The sequence below is a fragment of the Diospyros lotus genome, chromosome 3, assembly GCF_014633365.1.
Source record: "Diospyros lotus cultivar Yz01 chromosome 3, ASM1463336v1, whole genome shotgun sequence".
NCBI classification, from domain to species: domain Eukaryota; kingdom Viridiplantae; phylum Streptophyta; class Magnoliopsida; order Ericales; family Ebenaceae; genus Diospyros; species Diospyros lotus.
Window position 1 is genome coordinate 41,863,972 of NC_068340.1, and position 23,160 is coordinate 41,887,131.

Here is a 23,160-nt window from a genome sequence, read left to right on the forward strand (position 1 = left end):
AAATAATAGATTGGGCATTTGGGTTTTGTACAAGAAAATGATCGAATTCATAATTTATTAAATTAATACCAACATATTATTTATCTGACCACTCAAACTATGTTTAGAGATTAATTTGATCAATCATTCACTTAACGTCAATATTTACGTGTCACAACATATGAAACATCCCAGCAGCCTCAGTCCCAATCAAATTTTTAATCTAAACACAGGACGAATTTCGATCCCAATATAATTAGAAGTAAGGTCAATTCAATCCATTTTAACCCGAATGAACATTCACGACAATAATAAAAACAAAAATTAAGCATTTTAACAATTTTTTTATTAAAAAAAAAAAAGTGAGTCTTCCCCAAGTCTCCAACTACTGCTTTTGTTGTCGTTAGTACTAAAGAAAATCCATATTGAGGATAGTAATTATTGAACTCCACGAGTATCCAGTGGACGATCAACATCTCTTTTAGGTGGAGTAACAGCTGGGATGATGGAGGAAGCAGCCCCAAAAGTGGGCCCCAACACCTCCCAGAACAGTACATATTCCCTTCCCTTTCTTATATAGACATATGCAATGTGCATGTGTTATAGTCTCATATAGTATCATCTCTATCCAGACAGTGAATAACCAGTGACGGCACTCTGCCCGCAAGCTTTGCCTGTCTTTGTTCTCCAAAAATAATACCCAACAAATGGACGAATGTTTCAAGGATCAGGCTGTTTTGAAATTTCGTAGCACGGTTGGTTGTGGGATGGTAGATTGGTACCCAAGGCTGTTTTGAAATTTCCCCAAATCCATTTTAAAAATCAAATTTTTTGTGGGTTAGTTTCCCAATGTCTCTTTCTCTCCCCCCTTTCCCTGTAACAATTTTGTTTGGTTTTTTTATTTATTTTTTGGGTTGATTGAGTGCTTCTGCAGGTTCCTTTCTTCTTCTCTGCTGATCTGATACTTTTTTAAATCAGGTGAATATCAACGGCGCATGTGTCTCTCTGCATGCCTTTTCCTTCTTCTCTGATGATACACCTCATTTCCAACTCCTCTTTCTCTTGCCGATTTTAAGCTTTCTGAAACTGAAACTGCAATGGCTTCGAGTCTTTCCTTTGGGCTTTCTGTTATGCTTTCCAAGCATTACAGTCCAAAATTTGTAGGGTTTGTTTGGCTGATCCTTCAGATTATAAGTCCACAGTTTTTCCTAAAAAAGACTGCATGAATGTTAAATTTTTTTCCTATCCAGTGTCCATAATAACAATTATTATTGCTTGATGATTACTTCTCTCTCTCTCTTTTATTGATGCTTTGATCAATATTGCGGCAATCAATTCTGAATGGACTTCTCATTATTTTGCAGTTGGAAAGAAGACACAAGAGGACCACCTAACCGTTGAAAGTTCTTACTGAGTAAGTGGTTGGTGGAGATTGAAAGTAGTCTGTGATTTTGCTTCTTTATTGAACAGTAACCTTTCTCAAGCTCTCTGGTTTCTGGGTTTTCCCTGAAATGGGTCTCGTTTTGATGGTGGGGCAAAGGGGAAATCACCAAAATTCCATGTGATTGCAGTAAAAAGTTGGTTGGGAAAGCATGGGACTGGGATATTAATGGCCAAAAAGCTCTCTCCTTTTCCTTGAAATTTATGAGCAAATTTGGAACAGAAATGGAGGCTTCGAATCAGAAGTCTCTTGAAAGAGTCGTCTCACAGAGAGCTCTGCAAATGGGGAGCTCATTTTCATGCCAGATTTGTGTGGTTGGTTTCCTTTGCGGCGTTTGTCTTACAACACTGCTTCTGGCTGCCCTTACTTCTTTGGGTACCGTTGAGTTTGGTGGGATTTCATTTTCCACTGGAATTAGTCCATGGAATTCAAGCTCAGATATAATTAGTAAGTGCATTTTCGTCGCTCAGATGTAATTTGTTCATATTCTTTTGGCCATTAAAAGTTAATTTAATGCCTTCAGTGTTCAATTTCGTGGTGGCTGTTTTCCATTGATCAGTAAGATTGAGTGTTATCCCGTTTTCTGTGTTCTTGTCAGATGTTCATTCCTGGAACAAGCAGAATGACCAGAGTTCTTGCTTTAGCCACTTTTGATTGATTTTATTGTCTAGACAACTGTAAAAAAGATAGAATTATTTCAGAGTCTATGGAAAATATTAAAATCTTTCTGTTATAATATTCAAGATCGAATGACATTTCTTGGGGAACTTTTACATCGATGCCCGGTCAAACTTTAGCTGCTAATGCATGAACCCTACATTGATAATGAGAGTCATCAAGAAGTGTATTTGAAGTAACCTAAAGAGTGTTTTACTTCTAAGCTAAATTTCATTATATGCTCCTATTTTTGGTTTGACTAAAGTTGCTAAAATCATGGTGTTGTTTAATCACTTTATCCAGCTCCACTCAACCAAGTGGCTTCCAGATGAAGCAAGTCATTCAGATTTATCTTTCTTATAGAAACGCCCCGAAAGATATAATAAAGTAGCACGAAAAGAACAAGGAAGATTAAACAAGAAGTCTAGATTGGCCATTTGACTTTGAGTTAAAAAAAACTGCAGTGTTTTGGTTTCTGCTGCTGGGAATTACTAGCCTTGGGAAGGGAATCAAATTTTATACAACTGAAACTTGAGATTTTGAAGAACTCCAATGTATACGTATATATATGTATATGTAAAGATCTATATATTTAGCAAGGGGCAAACCTGTAGTCTACAAGTAGAGGTTTGTTCGGACTTTTTGTATCTTATCAACACATTGGATTTATAGAACCAACATGTCATAGAGCTTTGGCCTTTTGGGTTTCACTGATGCTTCAGAATGCGCATAAACCTTCCCTGATTATGATCTATAATCTTTACAGTTAGCGTGTAAACCTTGGGGGATCTTTGAAGAAAATTCAGTTCATTTTTTAATAGGATAATACCTTTATCAATAGTTGAATGGTGCCCCCCTTTCACTGGTAGATTAACCTTGTGTTGAATATTTATAGTCATTCCGATAAAAGGAATTACCTATCTAAATTCAAGAAAATTTGGTAATAGCATGGCCCAGATGGTGATTGTTGGAAAAAAACCTTAAACCACCATTTTCTCATCAAGCACTTGCATCCATCACTATAGCTACAACCTTTCTCGTTAGCATTCCTAAACCCTTGCACTTCTCTCATTGTTGCAGATATGGTTAAACATGGAGACTGCAATCTTAAATCTAAAGAAATAGAGAGGACGATGCATTCACGTGAAACTGTTGACCATAACATTGATGAAAGAGTTTCTTTCTTGTACTCAGCTTGGAGTTCTTTATTAAATAATGCAATGAATAGTGAAGGTGAGCTGCTGCAGGGTGTTAGACTGAGCAGACATAATGTGCCAAAAGCACCTCACTTGGAGAACTGCAAATTGAATGCACAAGTAAACAAGCGGCTTGATAGACATATTGAGAACGATACTTTCCCTCCTTGGACATTGTGGAAGGGGTTCTTAGACACATACCTGTTGTCAACAACAGATGAGCAGCTGAAGTACTATCGACATCAAACCATATCTGAAGGAGCTTATCCTCCCTGGGTATGTTTCCCTAATAGCAACCAAAAGAATCTATAAGAATTCTTGGTTCATTATCAGATTTATTTCTTTGATTAAATTTTGAAGGCTGCATCATATCTGTGGATGGTTGATCTATTTCTCTATAAATGAATGACCTAGTTATTGTGGTAAATTGTTGATCGAGTATTATCAGAATGCTGAATTTTTTTTTTTTTTTTTTCTTTCCCAAAATATGCCAAACTTCCATGTTTTCATTCTATGAAAATCTTGGTTTGGACAATTGTTTTACAGATAACAGGATCAGATGAAGAAAATTATCCCTTTACTAGGAAAGTACAGCGAGATATATGGCTCCATCAGCATCCCCTGAACTGTAGTGATCCTAATGTGAGGTTTCTTGTGGCTGATTGGGAGAGACTACCAGGCTTCGGCATTGGAGCCCAGATTGCTGCAATGTCTGGGCTTCTTGCAATTGCAATTAATGAGAAAAGGGTTCTTGTTACAAATTACTTTAACCGGGCTGACCATGATGGGTGCAGAGGTATTACTTGCAACATTCATCCATAGGCAGCTGTATTTTTCTCAAATCTATTGATGTTGCCTTTGGTTTTCTTGTGATCTTATGTTATAAATCCTAATTGTGAACTGAAGGGATCATACACTATAATCACCTGCCCCTCTTAGACAAGGGATCTGGGTACAAAATCATAGCCCCGTGAGTCCCTTAACACTGGATTTGGTGATGATATCTTCATTTGTTCACAAGATTTGAGATTTTTAGTGGACCTGTTGTGATACTGAAGGATCCATTCTTTAAGTAAATGCATGGATTATTCAGTTGCATGGTATTCTAGTTAAATTATCTAATTTGAAGTAAAGAGTAATAGCAATGAAAAATCGTTTCCAGTACTGGTAATTTATTTTCTCCATCTCTTGTTGTGTTGTAGGGCCATTACGCTCTAGCTGGTCTTGTTACTTCTATCCAGAAACCTCCCAAGAATGCCAAGAGCGTGCGTTGCAGTTAATGGAGGAAAAAGAAGCATGGGAAAAAGGAATCATAACCGGAAAAGATAATTATACATCGAAGGAAATATGGGCTGGTCGAACCCCTAGGCAAGCTCCTGCAAAAATTAAATTTGCCCGTTATAATGAGCATTACCAGTTCCTTATATCATATATATATAATGATGTGCAACAGGATTTGGGGTATGCCTTGGAGTTATTTGCAGCCAACAACAGATATAAATGGAACCCTGGTTGCTTCTCATCGCAAAATGGATAGAAGATGGTGGCGGGCTCAGGTACAATTATGGGGTTCACTTATGGAGTGAGATATTTTTTTAGCTGCCAACAATAAAGAATGGCCAACCTTGAACTAATATTTTAAAGAAATTTGAACTTTATTAACTTCCCACCAACTAAAAGTTGGAAGAATGTCCGGAATTATCAGAATAAACATTATTGCAATTTGAGGTTCAATAACACAATGATGTCCACCAAGAGCATACTTTGTGTGCTAACAGCATCAACGGATTCACTTGTCACCTCATGTAATGTGATTTGATTCCTTTGATTCTACATTGTGTGTTATGTTAAGAGCACCTATTGAAGTCTCACTTGAAGGCTTCATTTGACTTCAATGTCCTCTGGGGCACATGACTTATTCTTACATAACTTACACTCACAAGTATACCTATCTGATGGAAACAAATGTAACTTTGTTGATATCTACATTGACATGCATATAGATGCACATTTAAGTTGCTTATAAGGTGCAAATCATTTATTTTCGTTGCTTTGTCCCTAGTATGATTACGTTTTTGGTTGCACTGTTGTCAGGCAGTTCGCTATCTAATGAGATTCCAGACTGAGTATACATGCAATTTGCTTAATGCTGCACGTCATGCAGCATTTGGATGGGAAGCTGCAAAGATGGTTCTTGCAACCCGAGTTAAAGATTGGCAAGAGGTTTGTTAATCTGGATTTGTGTGTTGTTTTCTAATAGTGAGGATGCATTTGTAGGAATTTACTGTAACTATCAAGAAAAGAGAAGACAATAAGAAATGAAGATAAGATGAGCGAATCACAATTAAAATGATTGAGAAATGTGAGAAGGCGATTGATAGAAACACTTGTGAGGTGAGTTGATGAAATGGAGGAAATTTGTGGCAAGAGGGAGATTTCAACCAAATAAAATTTGGTAAAAAACCCCTTAGACATGACATGGGAATAATAATGGCTTTACCATAGTCATGAATAGGGAGAATACTGAAAATCTAGAATTCATGGAGTCAACCCCATCTGTTGGGATTAAGGCCTGTGATTGTTTTTGATTATTGTATCGCTCTAGTTGTCTCCTTTATTGAAGGGGAGATTGCTAAATGAGTTCATACAAATACAAGTTTGGAATGTGTTTTTATATAGTTTTCGTTAGACATGTTATGTTCTTTTGCATGGTTTCGCATCGTCAATATAACTTTTAGAGGTCAATTGATATTGTGAAAGATGTGCCGCCAATCCTAACCAAACCCTAACTTGGTTAGGATAAGATGATGATGATGATGTCATTTACTTTTCTTTGGCCGAGGAGGGGAGAGGGGCAACAGTAGTGCCAACTAAAAAGTTCCTGTCTGCAGGTTGCGGATGATCCTCAATTTGACATGGAAAATTTTGTATGGTCCAATCATAAACCATGGTTGCCTAGGCCATTACTAAGCATGCACGTAAGGATGGGAGATAAGGCATGCGAAATGAAGGTGGTTGAATTTGAAGAGTACGTGAGTCTTGCTGACCGCATCAGAAAGCACTTTCCACACCTCGACAGCATCTGGATTTCCACCGAGATGCAGGTTTTAACTATCTCGTGCTTCAAACATTGTTTGAATAACACAAATCTGCAAACGCTTCTGGACCAAGTTCTCACATCATATTTTTTCAGGTGGTCATTGACAAATCAAAAACATATCCCCACTGGAAATTTTACTACACAAACGTGACGCGCCAAGTGGGGAACACGACAATGGCCACTTATGAAGCAAGCCTAGGCAGGGAAACCAGCACAAATTATCCTCTCGTTAATTTCTTGTTGGCTGCCGAAGCTGACTTCTTCGTAGGAGCCTTGGGTTCCACATGGTGCTATCTCATAGATGGAATGAGGAACACGGGAGGAAAAGTTATGGCAGGATACTTGAGCGTCAACAAGGACCGGTTCTGGTAGCCGATGTATAAAGCTGGGGGACCCCTAGGTATGTAAATTGCAGTGATGGTCTCCAGTTGTTTTCCCTGTATATTCGATATTCATCTTGTATATTGATGTGTATTTACTAAGCGTAAATGGACATAGAGCTACCACTACCAAGTTTCTGTCTCAATCTTCTATCCTGGATCAATGAAAATCTATTTGTTAATATTCTTCCTAGGCTGTTACTCTTGTGGTTTACTTGTGGGATGTTACATTTCTTGCTTTGGTGGTAATGGGACAGTAACACTCTCTTGGAACTGCCTTGCCACACATTCTCAGCCTAGTTGTGAGCCTCTTAAAATTTTTGTGATCTAAGTCTTGATTATATATGTTTCATGTAGATATGTTTAGGTGTGAGTCAAGAGACTACTCCCCGGTTTTGGTTTCTGCTGCTTACAAGGGTTAACCCGAAGCTAGACTAACCCTAACAGGGTTGAACAGATCCAAGGAACTCTGGATAAGCTTTTGTGACAGCGTTATAGCCTTTTTAGACCTTAAACCTGGATATAACCATGTTGAGCGACCACATGGAGACCAAAAAATGGGGGAGCAAGGAGATCTATGCCTGAACACAGAATCCCTGGCACAATAATGCAGCATCTTTATACATCTCTAGAAAGAATCAGATTTTGGTTTCATCCTTTATGCATCTATGAAAGGGCATCATCTTCTCCACCAAAGAGAAGTGGTGCCAATGGTGTGCTTGAAGATTATCCATTTGATTTACTGTTGTCACTTCTGCAACATATGCCATTGTTGACTGGACAACCAGGCGACTGACAAAAATGGGCTAAGCATTCCAACCACACACGAGAGATTCTATTGCAATTTTCAATGTATACATCTGGGAAAAGGATCCCAAATATGAACAGAAACTTGAAAATGACGAGTCCCACTGGTGAGTGGTTCAAAACAACTGAAGAAAAATTTGAAAACCCGAGGAAGCACAGATTCCCGGAGATCGTTTTGCAAGAGTTAAAAAGAGCGAGTTGGCTCATTTTTGTACACAAACTTATTTGATTTGCTTCGTAAAGATGCACCCTAATACTACTAAGCAAAGCAGACTCTGAAAATTAGTGGGTTTAACAATTATTCTGCAAGAATTAAGTTGCTGCTTAACTACTGATCCTAAAGGGGTTGCAATCAGAAGCATAAACTTGATAGTAACATATGCTACAGGCAAAACGGGTAGGTTTGCATGAAGAAAAAAAAGAACAAAAAACAAGCTACTAAAGGAGGGAATCCATTCCTCACAAATTTGAAATCACATAACAATTCACATAACAATACAACAATCAATGAAGATAGAGAACAATCTTCTCTGTAAAATCCACCGACACCTATCATCCCAGTCATTCTACTGAAATTGCAGGGAAGGGTAGAGGTCAGCATCCAAGGATTGGTCCTTACCTCCTCCATATCTTTCGAAGGATCCCGAAGCAGTTCCATAGTAGCAACCGGGATCAGTCGAGTCACTATTCTTCCGGATCTTCGCTCGTTGGACGCTTCCCATCCCCACTTTTAGCTGCTGCTTGCCTCCGATGTTTCTTGTTTTTAGCTTTCTTGGCCTTCATCCGGCGCTTCTTTTCATTGGCATCAACCCATGCATAGTCAGTTGGTATGTGGAAAGGGTCAACCTCATCCCTGAAGCTCCGGCTTTCACTGTCACTTGACTGTGCGCCGTGGCTCCCTCTCATCCATGAAATCCATGATGTGGACCCTGAAGATTCCTTAGATTTGGCATCTTCAAAATGTACAGGGCTGGAGAGAGGGGTTGAAAACTCCTCTGCTGGCTGAAGCTCCTCAAACTTCGTAAAAGTAATGAGAACCCTAATAGTTGGAACAATAGGGATTGCAAGCTGCAGTCACAGAGCAAATAACAGTGTCTGAATAAGAAATAAGAACCAATGGTAGAATGCCACAGAGTAAATTATCAGTAGGAGTTCTCAAAATTCAAAAACAATGACAAATTACAAAATCCATAATAAAATGAACCATGAGACTAGGGGACCTTTCTCCTGAGGTCAACAGGGAGTATCACGTGTGTTGGAATTAATTAACTTCACCTAATCTACAAAATGCAGATTGTTGACAAGTTCATGATCAGGGTAGATACAAGTCGAAGGTGTTCTCAAGATTTGGCCAATTGTGTTCTCTGTGATGCCATCCAGATATTTTCATAAACATCATCATCTAGACAAGGACTGCTTCAAGGAACAAAAAGGAATTTGGATCACAATACAACTGTAACCTGTCAATTTATGCATCAAAGCACGGCAATAAACTAAGACATGAGAATTTTCACAAATAAATAACCCAATATAGCAGTTGAAATAGTTAATAAGCAAGTTTGTTTATGATTAAAAATAGACCCCAGTCCTTGGGAGCTATAGTCAAAAGGTAAAGTAGACAGAAATTTGAGAGAGCTGCATGCAATGATTTGCAAGTACGAGAACAATCAGTTTCTGTACTTGCAAAAATATCTCAAATTATGACGATTTCTGTCCATGATAAGATCTAGTCTAATAAAATGATGACCATAAGATCTAATTTTCAATCACCTTTCACAAAGGTGAGTGGGTGTCAATGCAGCGAGGGGCTGATGTATTTCCCACTGGGCAAGAGGACTGTTGTACTTGGTCCAGAGGTCTAGGGATAACTCTTCCATGTCTCACCTTGATAGGCGTTTGGACTTCTTGGATGCTTAGCCTATCACTTCCCCTGGGGTTGTGTCCAATCATTCTCCTAGTTTGATTAATTTGGACCCTCACATTTTAGGTTTGAGAACATGAACTAAAAGAAGGCAGCTTTGTGGACTTGGTCAAGGGTTGGTGGGAAGGTATGAGGCATACTGCTCTGGTAGGCTCTGTGTTGCTAGGACCCTGGCAAGTGAAGGAAGCTTTCACAAGGTGAGAGTTACACTTGATAGATTGTTGAAGGATATCAAGCAGTTGGATGAGAAACAGGGTAAAATGCATTTAATGGAGAGAGAGAAGATGTTAAAGGCAGATATCACAGGGAGGTCAGGAGGGTCTTAACAATGAAGTGAGCTAGTAGGAAAAAAAAAATCTAGAATAGGGTACACCAAAAAAGGAATAGAAACACAAGGCAATTTTACAGAATTACTAGTGCTCATAGGAGGAATGGTCTTATAGGTACGGCAATTATTAACAGGGAGTAGGATTTGGTGAGAATATTGCTCCCAATGAGATTGTGCAGTTCTGTGAATCACTTTGCTGACAGGTAGAGAACTTGGAGATCAGGCCTGCCAGGCATGGTGTTTCAATTTCTTTCCAAGCAGTGTTCTAAAACTCGGGCTGGGCGGCCGCCTAGGGGCCGCCTAGGCGCTGGGCGGCCGCCAGCCGCGGCGCTTTTGGGGGAGGTGGCCCATTTAGGCGGCCCCCCGACTAGGCGGTTCCAGTCGCAGCCCTAGGCGGCCACCACCTAGGCCTCCGCCCCCCACACTTTTCTTCAGCTTTAGGTTTACATTTCATTTCGTTTTCAGATTTCCCCCCCTCCTCTCTCTCTCGCCTCTCGTTGTCTCATCTTGGTGCGTCACCGGTTGCTCCCCTCCTCGCCGTCGCCGGACCCGCCACCGCTGCTTGCTGGAACGACAACCTGTCTGGCCGCCTCTCTCATCGCACCACCTCTCTGGTCGCCTCTCTTACTGGTCGCCTCCCTCACCGGCTACCGCACCGCCTCTCTCACCGGCCGCCGACCGCGTCCCTCACCGCCGACCGCCTCTCCTCTGTGTTCTGCCACCGCCGAGCCCCTTTCTCTCTCAGTCCGCCGCCTTCAAGCATCACTAACAGTATGTACTATGTATTTAAAACTATTTATTAACCATCATCTATGATTTTCAGATTTATTAACCATGTCTTTCACTAGCAATGTTTAGATTTTGTCTACCACATGATTTTGATTTTCAGATTTGTGTTAGCCTCTCTCTCTTTTTTTCTTTTCCTTGATAAGTCACCTGATGATCCTTTCATTGATTCTTATTGAGCCTCCTTAACACAAACTAGACTTCATTACCCAAACTTACATTGCATTACCTTTACCAGTAAATTCAGTGCACAAAGATAAAATTAATGCTATTTGCTGATTATTTTACCAGGGATGGAGAGGTTTGAAAGTTCTTAGTCCATTGGAAAGATCATCCTGATTATGATTCTACTTGGAATTTGTTAGGCTGTTAGCATTAGCAATGTTAAGTTCATGTGTTAGGCTGTTAGCTTTGATTTTCAGATTTGTGTTAGGCTGTTAGCGATTTTCAGATTTGATTTTTAGATTTTATCTTCCACATGATTTTGATTTTCAGTTTCAGATTTGTGTTAGGCTATTAGCAATGTTAAGTTCCTGTGTTAGGTTGTTAGCTTTGATTTTCAGATTTGTGTTAGGCTGTTAGCAATGATTTTCAGATTTGATTTTCAGATTTTGTCTTCCACATGATTTTCAGATTTGATTTTAATTTCCACATGATTTTCAAATTTGATTTTGTTCAGTTTAAGTGATGTCTGGAACGGGGAGTACGGAAGCATCGTCCGCTACCGTCTCAATTCTTAAAAGGAAGTCAAATGATGTGGGGTGGGAGTATGGGATGCTAATTGATCCCAAGAATATGGACAAAGTCAAATGCAAGTTATGCAGTAAGGTGATGTCTGGCGGTGTTTACCGAGTTAAAAAACACATTGGCCACATTTCTGGAAATGTGTCTGCATGTCCAAAAGCTTCTCCAGATGATAGAGCCAAATGCAAGAATGCAATTGAGGAGGCAAGGAATAAAAAGAAGAATAAGAAAAAGGAAGAAGATCTGATGAGATCGACAGTCAATATTTCTGAAAAGGGGGAAGGGAATGGCGATGATGAATTGCAAGAATTAGGGAGTAATAACCCACCCCGCACACTTGGCCCTATGGATAAATTTGCAAGCTCCATCAGCCCTGAAGCTGGTTCAAGTGTAAAAATGACACAAAGACAACAAAATATCAATGAAGCACTCTTTAAAGAGAGGACACAGACAGTCCGTGAATATTGTGCTAGGTGGGTCTATGAGCACGGTATTCCTTTCAATGCCATTGATAATGACAGTTTCAAGTTGTTTGTTGAGGCAATTGGTCAATTTGGGCCAGGTTTCAATCCTCCTAGCCAATACCAGTTGAGGGAAACGTTGCTAAAGGGGGAAGTTGACAGGATGAAAGGTTTGTTAAAGAAGCATGAAGAAGAGTGGGCAAGAAATGAGTGCTCCATTATGACAGATGCTTGGAGTGATAGAAAAAGAAGGAGCATCATGAACTTATGTGTTAATTCTAATGCAGGTACTGCTTTCCTTTCTTCTAAAGAATCTTCAGAGGAGGCACATACAAGTGAACTCATTTTTGAGTATGTGGACAAATGCATTGAGCAAGTTGGGCCACAAAATGTTGTCCAAGTGGTAACTGACAATGCTACCAACAATATGGGAGCGGCAAAGCTATTGAAGGTTAAGAGACCCAATATCTTTTGGACATCATGTGCTACTCACACTATCAATTTAATGCTTGAAAGCATTGGAAAACTGCCAAGGTACAAAAAAGTCATTGATCAAGCCAAGAGTTTGACAATCTTTATTTATGCACATCATAAGACCTTATCCTTAATGAGGTCATTTACAAAGAAGAGGGATATAGTGAGACCGGGTGTCACTAGATTTGCTTCTTCTTTCCTTACTCTACAAAGTTTAATGGAGAAAAAGAGCCAATTGAGGGCAATGTTTACTAGCTCTGAGTGGGAGGAGTGCAAGTAGTCAAAGACTGTTAAAGGGAAAGCAGCCTATGCAACTGTGTTAAGCATTGCTTTCTGGAATGGTGTGACTATATGTCTTAAGGTTTTTGCACATTTGGTGAAGGTGCTTCGAATTATTGATGCAGATAAGAAGCCTTCTATGGGCTTTTTATATGGAGAGATTAATCAGGCAAAAAAGGATATTAAGGAGGCCCTAAACAATCTTGAAAAGAACTATTTGCCTATTATGGAAATTATTGATGCAAGAGTGAAAGATAGGCTAGATAGTCCATTGCATTTTGCAGCTTACCTTTTGAATCCATATTATTTGTTCAAAGATATGGATATGCAATTTGATAATGAACTGATGGATGGGTTTTTTAATGCTGTGGAGATTTTTTTTATGGTGATGATCGCATGCAAGGGCATATTTTAAATGTTGAGTAGCCAAAATATACTTGCGAAGAAGGAGTTTTTGGAAAGTCATGGGCAATTCAAGGGTGTGCAACAAATGATGATAATTATAACCCAGGTATAAAATTCCTTCCTTTAATCCTTAGGACTTTTTTTTTTTAGTTTCTATCGTATATTAGTTTAGTGTATAAATTTCAAATTTGTTTAACCTATGTAGTTAAATGGTGGATGACTTATGGAAATCAAACACCAAACTTGCAACGAATGGCGAGAAGGATCCTCTCGTTAACTAGTAGTTCATCCGGTTGTGAAAGAAATTGGAGTACTTTTGAAGGGGTTAGTGCATATTTTAAAGTGTTTTCAATATTTTAATCAATTAGTTATCTATCATTTATATTGAATTATTGATATTGATTTCATTTTCTTCATGTAGATACATACGAAGAAAAGAAATAGACTAAATGTTAATCGATTAAACAATCTAGTCTTTGTCCAATTTAATGCAAAACTGATGAACAAGCAAAAAAGGGAGAAGGAGAGGAATGTTGATGTGCTACTTGCTTGTGATGCTAGTAATGCACAAGGATGGATCGTTGATGGAGAAGATGATGAAGAAATTGAGCCTGATATGGGGCTCACTTGGGAAATGGTTGGTGAAGCTTCTGGAGCAGACGACATGCTTCAACCTCGAAGAAGTTCTAGGATGAGAGAACTTCATGAAGATGATTTTCAATCAGAAGAAGAAGATGAACAAGAGCATCATGAATTTGATTTTGAGTCCGATGAAGATCGTGTGCTAGAAGAATATGGAGAGGAAGAAGAAGAAATCCACTAAGATAACTAGATATTACTTAGATTCTTCATATATGTTTTAATGTTTATGTTGTATTATTGTTGTTTTTGTCATCTTGACCTCAGTACTAATCTACAACAGTTTGTTTTTAAAGTTTTTTAATGTTTAAATTCATTATTTCACTTATTATTCCAACTTTGGTTTGCTTGATATCAAATTGCATCAAAAAATTTAAAAAAAAAACACTATTTTCCAAGTCGCCGCCTAGGCGCCCTAGGCGCTAGGCCCCAGTCAGGCGCCCGACTAGCGCCTAGCGCCTTTTAGAACACTGTTTCCAAGGATCAAAAGGAATGGGTTGAGAGACCTTTTTGGAGGAGAAGGTCATGACATAAGTGTTTTGTATAGTTTGAATAAAAACAAAGTGCCTGGTTCAAATGGATGGTCTTATTTTAGGCATCTATATCTAGCACCAGTTCAGGAGAAGCCTGAATGCTTGAATTGCTGTTTTAGTGCCTAAGAGAAGAGGGGTAGAGGGGTGTGTATAAGCTCACTGCTAAAAGTTTGGTCATAGAAAGTGAGATTTCAAAGTTGCAAAGAACCTTTTGTTGGAGGGCACAAGTTGTGTAGGACCTATAGGTCCTTTGTGCCAATGAATATGCTGGATTCTTGCATTGCAAACAGCATACCAGAGTTGATTAGTAAGCTATGATCATGCTAGTGGGGTTTTTGTTTCATGGTATAGAGAAGTGTCATAACCTTAGGAGCAATAGAAGGGCAATATTGTAATAGGCTTACAATAGTTTGTTAGGAGATAATTGCAATTGGTTAGGAGCACACGGGTGTTGTTATAATTCAGTTAGCAATCAAATTTGCCTATAAAAGGGCTACTTTAAGAGGAGGGGATTATGTTTGAATTGATAATTGAACCGATTGGCCAACAAGTCCGATCTAATTCCTAAGGAACCATGGACAGATCGTCACCAAGCGAGGTGTTCCTCAAAATTGATTGAGACGACTTTGAATGACGGTAACGGAGCCAAACGAAGAAGGCATGAGGCATGACGACCACATATCGTTTCAACTTGCAAGCGACACGGAGTGAGTGATCTGATCCGGAGATTGTTAATCTATAGTGATCGACAGTGATTTCTGCGATCAACTGGGACCAACGTGTGAAGGCGAAACCAATTCCAATGGCCCAAGCAAGTACACGTTGGTTGTTAGGCGAAGCAGATCCAGTAGCAAATTTGGAATGGGCGAGCCTCTCTCAAATTGAATTTCGAAGGTGAAGCAATTTCGGTAAATTACGTGACTGAGCCAGTGGTCGCAAACGGTGATTGGGTGGGTCGCGGCCATCGCAAATCGAGATTGACGACGGATAAATTGAGCTTCCAATCTGATTTGGAAGGTGTTTGCTGGGCAGCAATTAGGCTCAGAGTTTGGGAGGAGGACTTCGACGGCGATTGAGCTAAGAGAATTCCGATCGATTTTTGGATATTGTTGCCGACATGGTTGTTCGAATAGGGAAGGCGAAGCAAGTTAGCCAATCCGAATTTCTGTTTAATTTTTAGAGGCGGCTTGTAGAAACTAGTGGAACAGGCCAAAGATTATTGGTCGTGATTTCTGGCAAGCTGGGCGAACTCTCCTATCAGATCCGTTGAAGCCACACTAGCTGATTTACGAAAGTGACAGAGGCGGAATTTCGGTAAATTAAGTAAATAGGATCTGGAGTTTGATTATTCTACTGAATTGAGGTCGACATAGGCGAGTTTACAGCAGTTTCTTTGGTGATTGTTAACATAAGCGACCTTAGCATTGAGTCTAAGTTGAATTGGAAGGCAGATGACTCATCTTGCTAAGAAATTGAAGGTCGTGGAGTGTTGAGAGGCAATCATTTATCCTAGGTGCTTGCTGTGAAGCAAATATCAAAGGGAGATGAGGGATTCAATATACAGGACTTCTACCCCTTGGTCTTCGAAGTGTACTATTCAAGAGATGTCAGCCATGGGGAGCAGTGCATACATGAAACAGATGAGGTCACAATTGCAACAAAAGAATGTTGCATTTTCGGTTGAGGTAGACATCATGAGGAGTTTGGCCAAAAGCCTCATGCATGCGAAAAGAAGTTTAAGAATGAAATCAACCGCTTGGACAAGGAAACAAGAAGTGTGGTATATGATACGAGCAAGGAATTGTATGATACATGAGCAGTTGCAAGAGTTTGTGATGACACTAACTAAGAAGTATCACTACAGCTTTCTCGCTGAATTCTTCGATGATTATCGCAAGAGTTTTAACAAGGAGGAATTCCTAAAAATTGAACAGCCAGAGGAGAAGTGCAACATCAGAAATGATATTAATTATGAATGGCATTATCCAAAGGGAATATGTAATGAACAAATTGATAGGGCAGCAAAGGCAAAGAGACAATCTGGTATTGTTGAAAGAGAAGTTCATATAGAGGGAAATTCCAGCAAACACAACGAAGGAGTTGTTGAATTGTTTGGATGGAATCAGGAGGTTCCGACTGAAAATCCAGTCAATATTAAGGAAGAGAGTGTTGGAACTGAAGTAAACTTGTCAAGGGTAGTGCAAGGTCCCGAAGAAGAAAGGAAATTGGATAAAAAGATCCGTGTAGACCACATTTTGCAAGAGCAGGAAGTTGAAAATTTGGATGAGGATCCCGACCCTACCAAAATGGTTGGAGTTTCTTTAGATCGTACTAGCCAAGTTGGTACCTATTTTTTCACTGCATCAGAAATTGAGGGGTGGCGGCCAAGGATCGATGAAGAGGCTGACATGCATAGCTTGAAGGCTGTCTTCTTGGAGGTGTGGCAACCATTTGGAATAGCTATGGAGATTTGCGAAGACAACATGTTACAAGTGCTGGAAAAGCAAAAGAGAAGGAACACAAAGGCAAAGAGGAATGTGCGTAGAAGGAGAAAGAGGGAAAAAGAGATTAAACAGACAGTGAGAATGGGAATTGGTTGAAGAAACAGCAGCTTGGCAGTAATAAGTTTCTTGGGGACAAGAAACCTTTTAAGGCGGGGGCAATTGTCATAACCTTAGAGCAATAGAAGGACAATATTGTAATAGGCTTATAATAGTTTGTTAGGAGATAATTGCAATTGGTTAGGAGCACATGGGTGCTGTTATGATTCAGTTAGCAGTCAAATTTGCTTATAAAAGGGCTACTGTAAGAGGAGGGGATTATGTTTGAATTGATAATTGAATAGTCTGATTTTCCTTCCTCTAATCTCTCTCTCTCTCTCTCTCTCTCTCTCTTGGTAACCAGTGAAGAAGTGCAGCTTTCATAATATTTCTCTGGTTAGATTCTTTTGATAGAGTTCTACGGGTTTTTCTTATAGGTCTAGGAGTTTTGGAGTTGAGACAAGGTGATGGAATGTATTCAACCTCATTGCAGAAGTCTGAGAGGGGAGGGGGATTTAGATGAGCTGCTTTGCTGTGGGAAAAAAGTTTATATAGCAAAGACAATAATATTAATAGACAAAAACTAAAGAAAACTTGGTGATTTAGACATGAGATGGAATATAATAGCATTACAAAAAATACGGCTATGGATAGAGATGATTGGAGAGCTAGAACTTATGTAACCAGCCCCAGCTAGAGGGATTAAGGCTTGTAACAATTAGCATAGACAATGACAGAAACAGAAAATAAACCTTGCTTAGAAGAAACAGTTGAAGCATATATTCAGAAAAGAAGAATTATTGCTTGGCTCGTATAAAGATTTTATGATAACAGCCAAAATCACAAGACTCTGGAGAACATGTTCTGAAAAGACAATAAGATGAAGTATATTCAGATATCTAATACAATGGTATTTGTTCACTAAGACATAGAATAATCCTAAGCACTTGATCAGTTGGGAGTAAAATCAAAAAGAGAAATGTTAAGGCCAACCTATTCAGCTAGCAATCAAGGAACCCTAAAATCAACCAGATGAAAGCCAAGAGGGGAAAGGCCAAAAACAATAGCAAACTACAAGAAAAAGAGAGGTTAAAATTACAATGAGAAGATGCATGAATTTATATGCTATTGTTTAAACTTAACAACGGCTACAGAGATAAAATTAAATCCAAGACACAGGTTCTCCATGTTTGATCGTTAATTGATATCTGGGTACTGGGCAATTAAAATCCATCAGTTAGCTGATGAAAGTGAACTTAAAGTAACAGCTCAAACACATAATGTAGCAGCACTGTTCCCATTAGATTTGATCTTTGATAGAGAACTTAATAGGGGAATCAAAATTGCCAGCAACACATTAAATTTGAATTTTATCAAGTTCACCAGGTGATTCATAGAGCATATAATAACACTGTACATACATATCACTTACAAAAGATGCTATACATACACTGGGTGAAATCACCATATGTTCTAACATACAAAAACAAGGTACAGGAATGCATGAAAGAATATAAAGTGGACATGGGTGGAAAATAAGCCTAGTGTAGTTATAAAAATAAAAAAATTTAGTTCAAATTGATGGGTATACAAATTCAAGAACCACAACTATATAGATTAATGAAACAAGAAACTATGATATATTCAATGTCAAAGAAGGAGAAAAGACAGGTACATTACCAGCAGAATGTGTGTAAAGAAATGGTGGAATAATTACCTTAACAGGGAATGTACCGTGAGGTAGTTTAGTGGTCAAAAGCTCCCTCAGTCTCCTAACAGCTTTCACTTTATTGGCTAAGATGTCGAGTAAGGGCAAGAGCTCCTCTGTCTTGAGCGGAAAATCTGGCGTCAGCCATAAAACAGGCCTTAAACCCTTTTTATATTCACTTTCATTCTTAGACTCGTTTGTGGCTCCTTTCTTTTTTTTCTTCTTGCTGCTTTTGTCTTTGTTCTTTCTCGAGTCTCCCACATCCTCCCTGGGAATGTCAGAAGCTGATCTTTGACTATCATTAGCTCGTTGGTTGCTACCTTCTGGCCCCAACTTTGAGAACTTCTTCAAGATTTTTGAATCCTCAGGATCTTCAGCTCCATGTTTTGACCCTTTCTTATTCCAACTAAACCAACTCTTCTTCTCTTTCGTAATACCATTTGGTTCACAACTTTCAGTTGGGCCCCCATCACCATTTTCATGGAAATCCTGGATCCCATGTTCCTCATCCTCATTTGGAGCATCTGAATTACCCATACGTAGTGCAGAATCTAACTGCATTCTTTCTTCAGCCGTCAATACATCATCATACTCACCTCCATTTCCTATCCTTTCATCATCATCCACAGAGAAAAGCTCCTCGTCAGTCATTGCACCAGGGACCCGCCTTGATTTCACACTGACCATCACATGAAGCATATCATAGACCTTGGCCTTCCAATTCCCAACCATCTCAGTTCTCTCCTGACGCCTCCAAGTTAGATGAGGAACCAGCTCAGCCTGAGTAACATCAATGCCTGGCCTGTACATATTCGTTTGAGACATCAAGGCTACTTCATGAGCGACTTCAGCTTCTGTCGGTTGAGCACCTGCTCCCTCCAAAGCATTTGTGATTTCTTTCTCCTTATGAGCAAGTACAATCAAGGAGCCAGGTGGCAAAACAATATTTCCATCTTCAGAAGAATGCCCCTCTCCAAGGAAGAGGAAGGTCTGATCAGACCGTTGAATCCGGAATCCATCAAATCCAGCAAGAGTCATGTCAGCACGGAGATTTGATCCGCGCTTCCAAATTCGGTAAGTATCTGAAGGGGCAATACGACCAATGAATGGAATCACTGAGCTCTCAAAATGGAAGGTTATCTCCATGTAAAAATCACGAATTCTAGCCGCAGAAGCGACAATGCGAGGAAGCCTCCGGCACCATTTGGCCCAGGCAAGAGGCTGGTAATGACGAGCAATGATCATAGCAATATTTTCCTCTCTGTTGCAAACAGCTTCTTGGAGAGCACTCCAGCCATTCTCGTTCTGAAGACTCCAGTCAGCCCCAGCCGCCATTAAAATCTCTGCAGAGATAGGATCCCTTAGTCGCACAGCAAGATGCAGAGGGGTCTCACGGCCCGGAACATCTCGTTGGTCAATAACAGCCGATACAGCATCAGCTTGGAGCTCAGCAGCAAGAGATTCTTCTTCGGTGTTAACATCACCAGCCTTCGCCAGCCGAGGGAGGGTCGAGATAACCTTCTTGAGCGTTGCATGGTCACGGGATGCAACTGCAAAATGCACAGGACTGTGGGCATACTTCGACCAATCTTCCATTGAATCCTTGCTTACTGTTGCCTAGACAACACTATAATCCCTCTCATTTTCCTTATTAAAAGTCAAACCACAGAGCAGGAACATGATGGAACTTGTTCACAAGCGCATATCTTCCAACAACTTCAAACTATTTCTAGGGTTTCATCCACAAGAAGAAACCCAGAAACCAAACTGGTTTTTTATCCTCAAAAAACTTCAGAAAACTTCAAATTACAATTTGAACTACAACAACTCCATCTATCTGACCTAGATCAACAAATCGAAACAAAAGCACTCGCAAGTGAGCTGCTGTTATCAGAAATCCACATTCGAACTACTCCACGAATCGTCAAACCCTGCCTCCACCCGATCCGAACTCTTCTGAATGCAAAGAGACAATCCAAGAGCTAAAATCTGAAAGATCGACACCAAAAATTAACCCCCAAAAAAATCCGAAAAGGAAAAACTGACATAAAATTTCCACAATCAAAATCGCCCTTGCCCTATCCTCAAAACTATCATTCACGCACCATGTAAATGCACACATACATCTACATATCCGAACCCCATATCTCCTATGTGCTATAACCAATAATCTAAATCCACCTGAATCTCAGCCAACTCTCTCTCTCTCTCTCTCTCTCTCTCTCTATATATATATATATATAGCCATATAGGTATAATGCGAAAGTAGAATGAGAAGGAATATACCTGAAAATTGAGATGAACGTCGATGGAGCGGCTTCTGGCAGCCGATGAAGCCCTAATCGATTCACCTAATCTCTCTTCCACAGCGGATATCAGAAATGGAGAGGAATGCAGGATTTAGATGTGGGTTTGGAGATCAGGTTTTGGTTTGAGTATATATGTATGCATATACATATCATAGGGATCTGAAGTTCATCTTCTTCTCTTCTCTTCTCTCTGCAGTCTGCAGAGACTCTGAGCCGCTACTGCTCCTTTTTGTCAGAGCCGAGTCCACCCGTTTCAACTCGCCCGCTCTCTCTCTCTCTCTCTCTCTCTCTCTCTCTGTTGCAGTGTGTAATGTGCTGCAATGCTGAGTACTTTAACTTATTAGCTTCTTCTTTTTTTTTCAAGGAATCCCATAAATTAATGCTTCTTTCACTTAACCCCAACACCCCATTTGGACCATTTTGAGAAATACCATAACTATAAATAAATTTAATAAATAATTTTTATACGTTAATAAAATTAATAATAATTCTACTCAAAAATAATAATATTTTATAATAAAGGGCAGATCTATCGTTAATTTTGAAAAGAATTATTATTAATTTTGGAAAAAATTAATATAAACTTTGTATGTCATTGTTTGTGAAAGTTATTTATGGTATTTTATTTTTGCCCCAACATATTTAATCATATGATAAGTAGATAGCATTGCAAAACAAATGAATAATTGTATTGTCAGTAATAAAGAAAGAGGAAATTGATGGATTTTGGAAAGAGAAAGGGGCTAAGTGATAAATTCTGTTGGAATGGGGTGGTAGCGTAATTTTCCATTTGAGCATAATCTTTTCTGTTCTGTTCCAAGATTGTCCTTACTTTTTCGTGAAATTACAGTCGGGGGAGAGGGAGTCGGGATATATAGCAGTTGAATCTCGTTGTTCCATCGAAAAGTCGAGACTTGGCGCGTGACATTTAACGGGGTTAAAATATAATCTCAAGGCCACGTTTGGACAGGCTTTATTTTTCTATTCATTTCTTTCTACTCCTAAAACTGCTTTTAGTTATCTCCGTATGCATTTGAATTCTTAGATTGGATGCCCCAAACATCATTCAAAAGGGAAATAAGAAAGTTCAATTTGACACCAATTATTGCCAAATTAACTTTTAAAAATGTTTAAAAGGATAAGTCCGAAAACAAAGACATTTATATAAGGAAAGAGACATGAGCTTAGGGCATCAATGGGGTCATCCACAAGTCAACCCCCATGTTAGATTCAATTCAAGTGCCATATAAGGAATAAACAAAACAAGATCCTAAGTTTTTAAGCGATGGACTCTGTTATGTTGTACGTGCATGAGGCTCGCGCCTTTTTCACTGTCGGGCAAATGCTATGTTGCCCGATAATTGACAACATAACATGGCCATTTAAGCGATAGCATCATAAGTCTTTTCACTCTTAAACCTCTCTTAACATAATAAACGATTTATAAGACAAACACTAATAATGAAGCGAAGTCATTCATATAATAAACGATTCATAAGACAAGCACTAATAATGAAGCGGAATTATTCATTAAAATCGAACGCTTAATCTTTAGAGTATTCCGATGTTAATATCATTAAAATTGAATGTTTGTGTAGAAAAGATTGTCACTACCACTCTTGTGATAATATGTTATCACTTAGAAAAATTGATTGATTGATATGTTAATCAATCATATCATTCTGTCTAAATATTGGATTTGAGGTAGTGTGTTTATGTTATGGGCCATCTGGTTAAATTTGGAAAGGCAAAGTGGGGATTTTTGAGAGCGTAAAGAGTGGAGTGGGGCTGAAGTAGTAGAGGCAGGCAGTGATTGCAGCACCCTCCCCCACTTTGAGATCCAGCTAATGGTCACGTGAAAGCCCCTGATTGGCTGGCTGTATTCTGATTTAGAGACTACCCACTTCACCCTCAGCCCCTTATTTGCCATTGGCCCCCCCACTACCAATGATTTTTTATATCGAAGATTTTATTTGACTTAATTTTTATCCCTTCATTCAAATTATGTAAATTTATATTAATATGATATCTAATATAAAAATTAATAAATACGTCCAATTTAAATATCCAAGTACTATCTATATTGGGCTAATAATTTTATTTAATTCTTTTAATTTTAATAATTAAGTTTAAATTAACTCAATTTAAAATAATTTTATCTAACAAATAAAATTATGTTCATATTAACATGATAGATGTCATGTAATAATAATATTTATAAAATAATTATATACACATAAATAAAAAATATATATAACTTCCTACACATAATTTGTTTACTTTTTTTTCTTTTTACATGTTACAATTTTTTTTTTTTTTACTTATGTATACATTTGAATCTTACAAATATTATTATTCCAAATTAACATGAACACACTCTATCTAAATAAATTTTACATGTTAGAAAAAATTACATTCAATTGAATCAATTTGAACGAACTTGTCAAAATTAAATAAAATTATAAATTCACAA

General features: G+C 38.8%; 2 protein-coding genes across 5 annotated transcripts; one reads left to right on the forward strand and one right to left on the reverse strand.

Moving 5' to 3' along the window:
* Positions 1-762: 762 nt before the first annotated feature.
* On the forward strand, positions 763-6,935 carry LOC127796628 (uncharacterized). Of its 4 annotated transcripts, none has more exons than XM_052328866.1 (11): positions 763-816; positions 914-957; positions 1,344-1,393; positions 1,551-1,867; positions 3,158-3,549; positions 3,820-4,069; positions 4,476-4,641; positions 4,727-4,829; positions 5,368-5,496; positions 6,165-6,377; positions 6,467-6,935. In XM_052328866.1, exons 4-11 carry the CDS (start codon positions 1,624-1,626, stop codon positions 6,743-6,745), a joined length of 1,776 nt encoding a protein of 591 aa, XP_052184826.1. In that variant the 5' UTR covers positions 763-816; positions 914-957; positions 1,344-1,393; positions 1,551-1,623; the 3' UTR covers positions 6,746-6,935. The 4 variants fall into 4 exon arrangements, with proteins under 4 accessions (XP_052184826.1, XP_052184828.1, XP_052184827.1 ...); XM_052328868.1 differs by lacking the exon at positions 914-957 and adding an exon at positions 958-1,144 and having other exon boundaries at positions 802-816; XM_052328867.1 differs by lacking the exon at positions 914-957 and adding an exon at positions 958-1,139 and having other exon boundaries at positions 802-816.
* A 968-nt stretch (positions 6,936-7,903) lies between these two features.
* On the reverse strand, positions 7,904-20,996 carry LOC127796627 (uncharacterized). The gene is made up of 3 exons (XM_052328865.1): positions 20,665-20,996; positions 18,388-20,367; positions 7,904-8,628 (listed from the first exon to the last, which is right to left on the reverse strand). Exons 2-3 carry the CDS (start codon positions 19,972-19,974, stop codon positions 8,245-8,247), a joined length of 1,971 nt encoding a protein of 656 aa, XP_052184825.1. The 5' UTR covers positions 19,975-20,367; positions 20,665-20,996; the 3' UTR covers positions 7,904-8,244.
* Between the last annotated feature and the right edge of the window lie 2,164 nt (positions 20,997-23,160).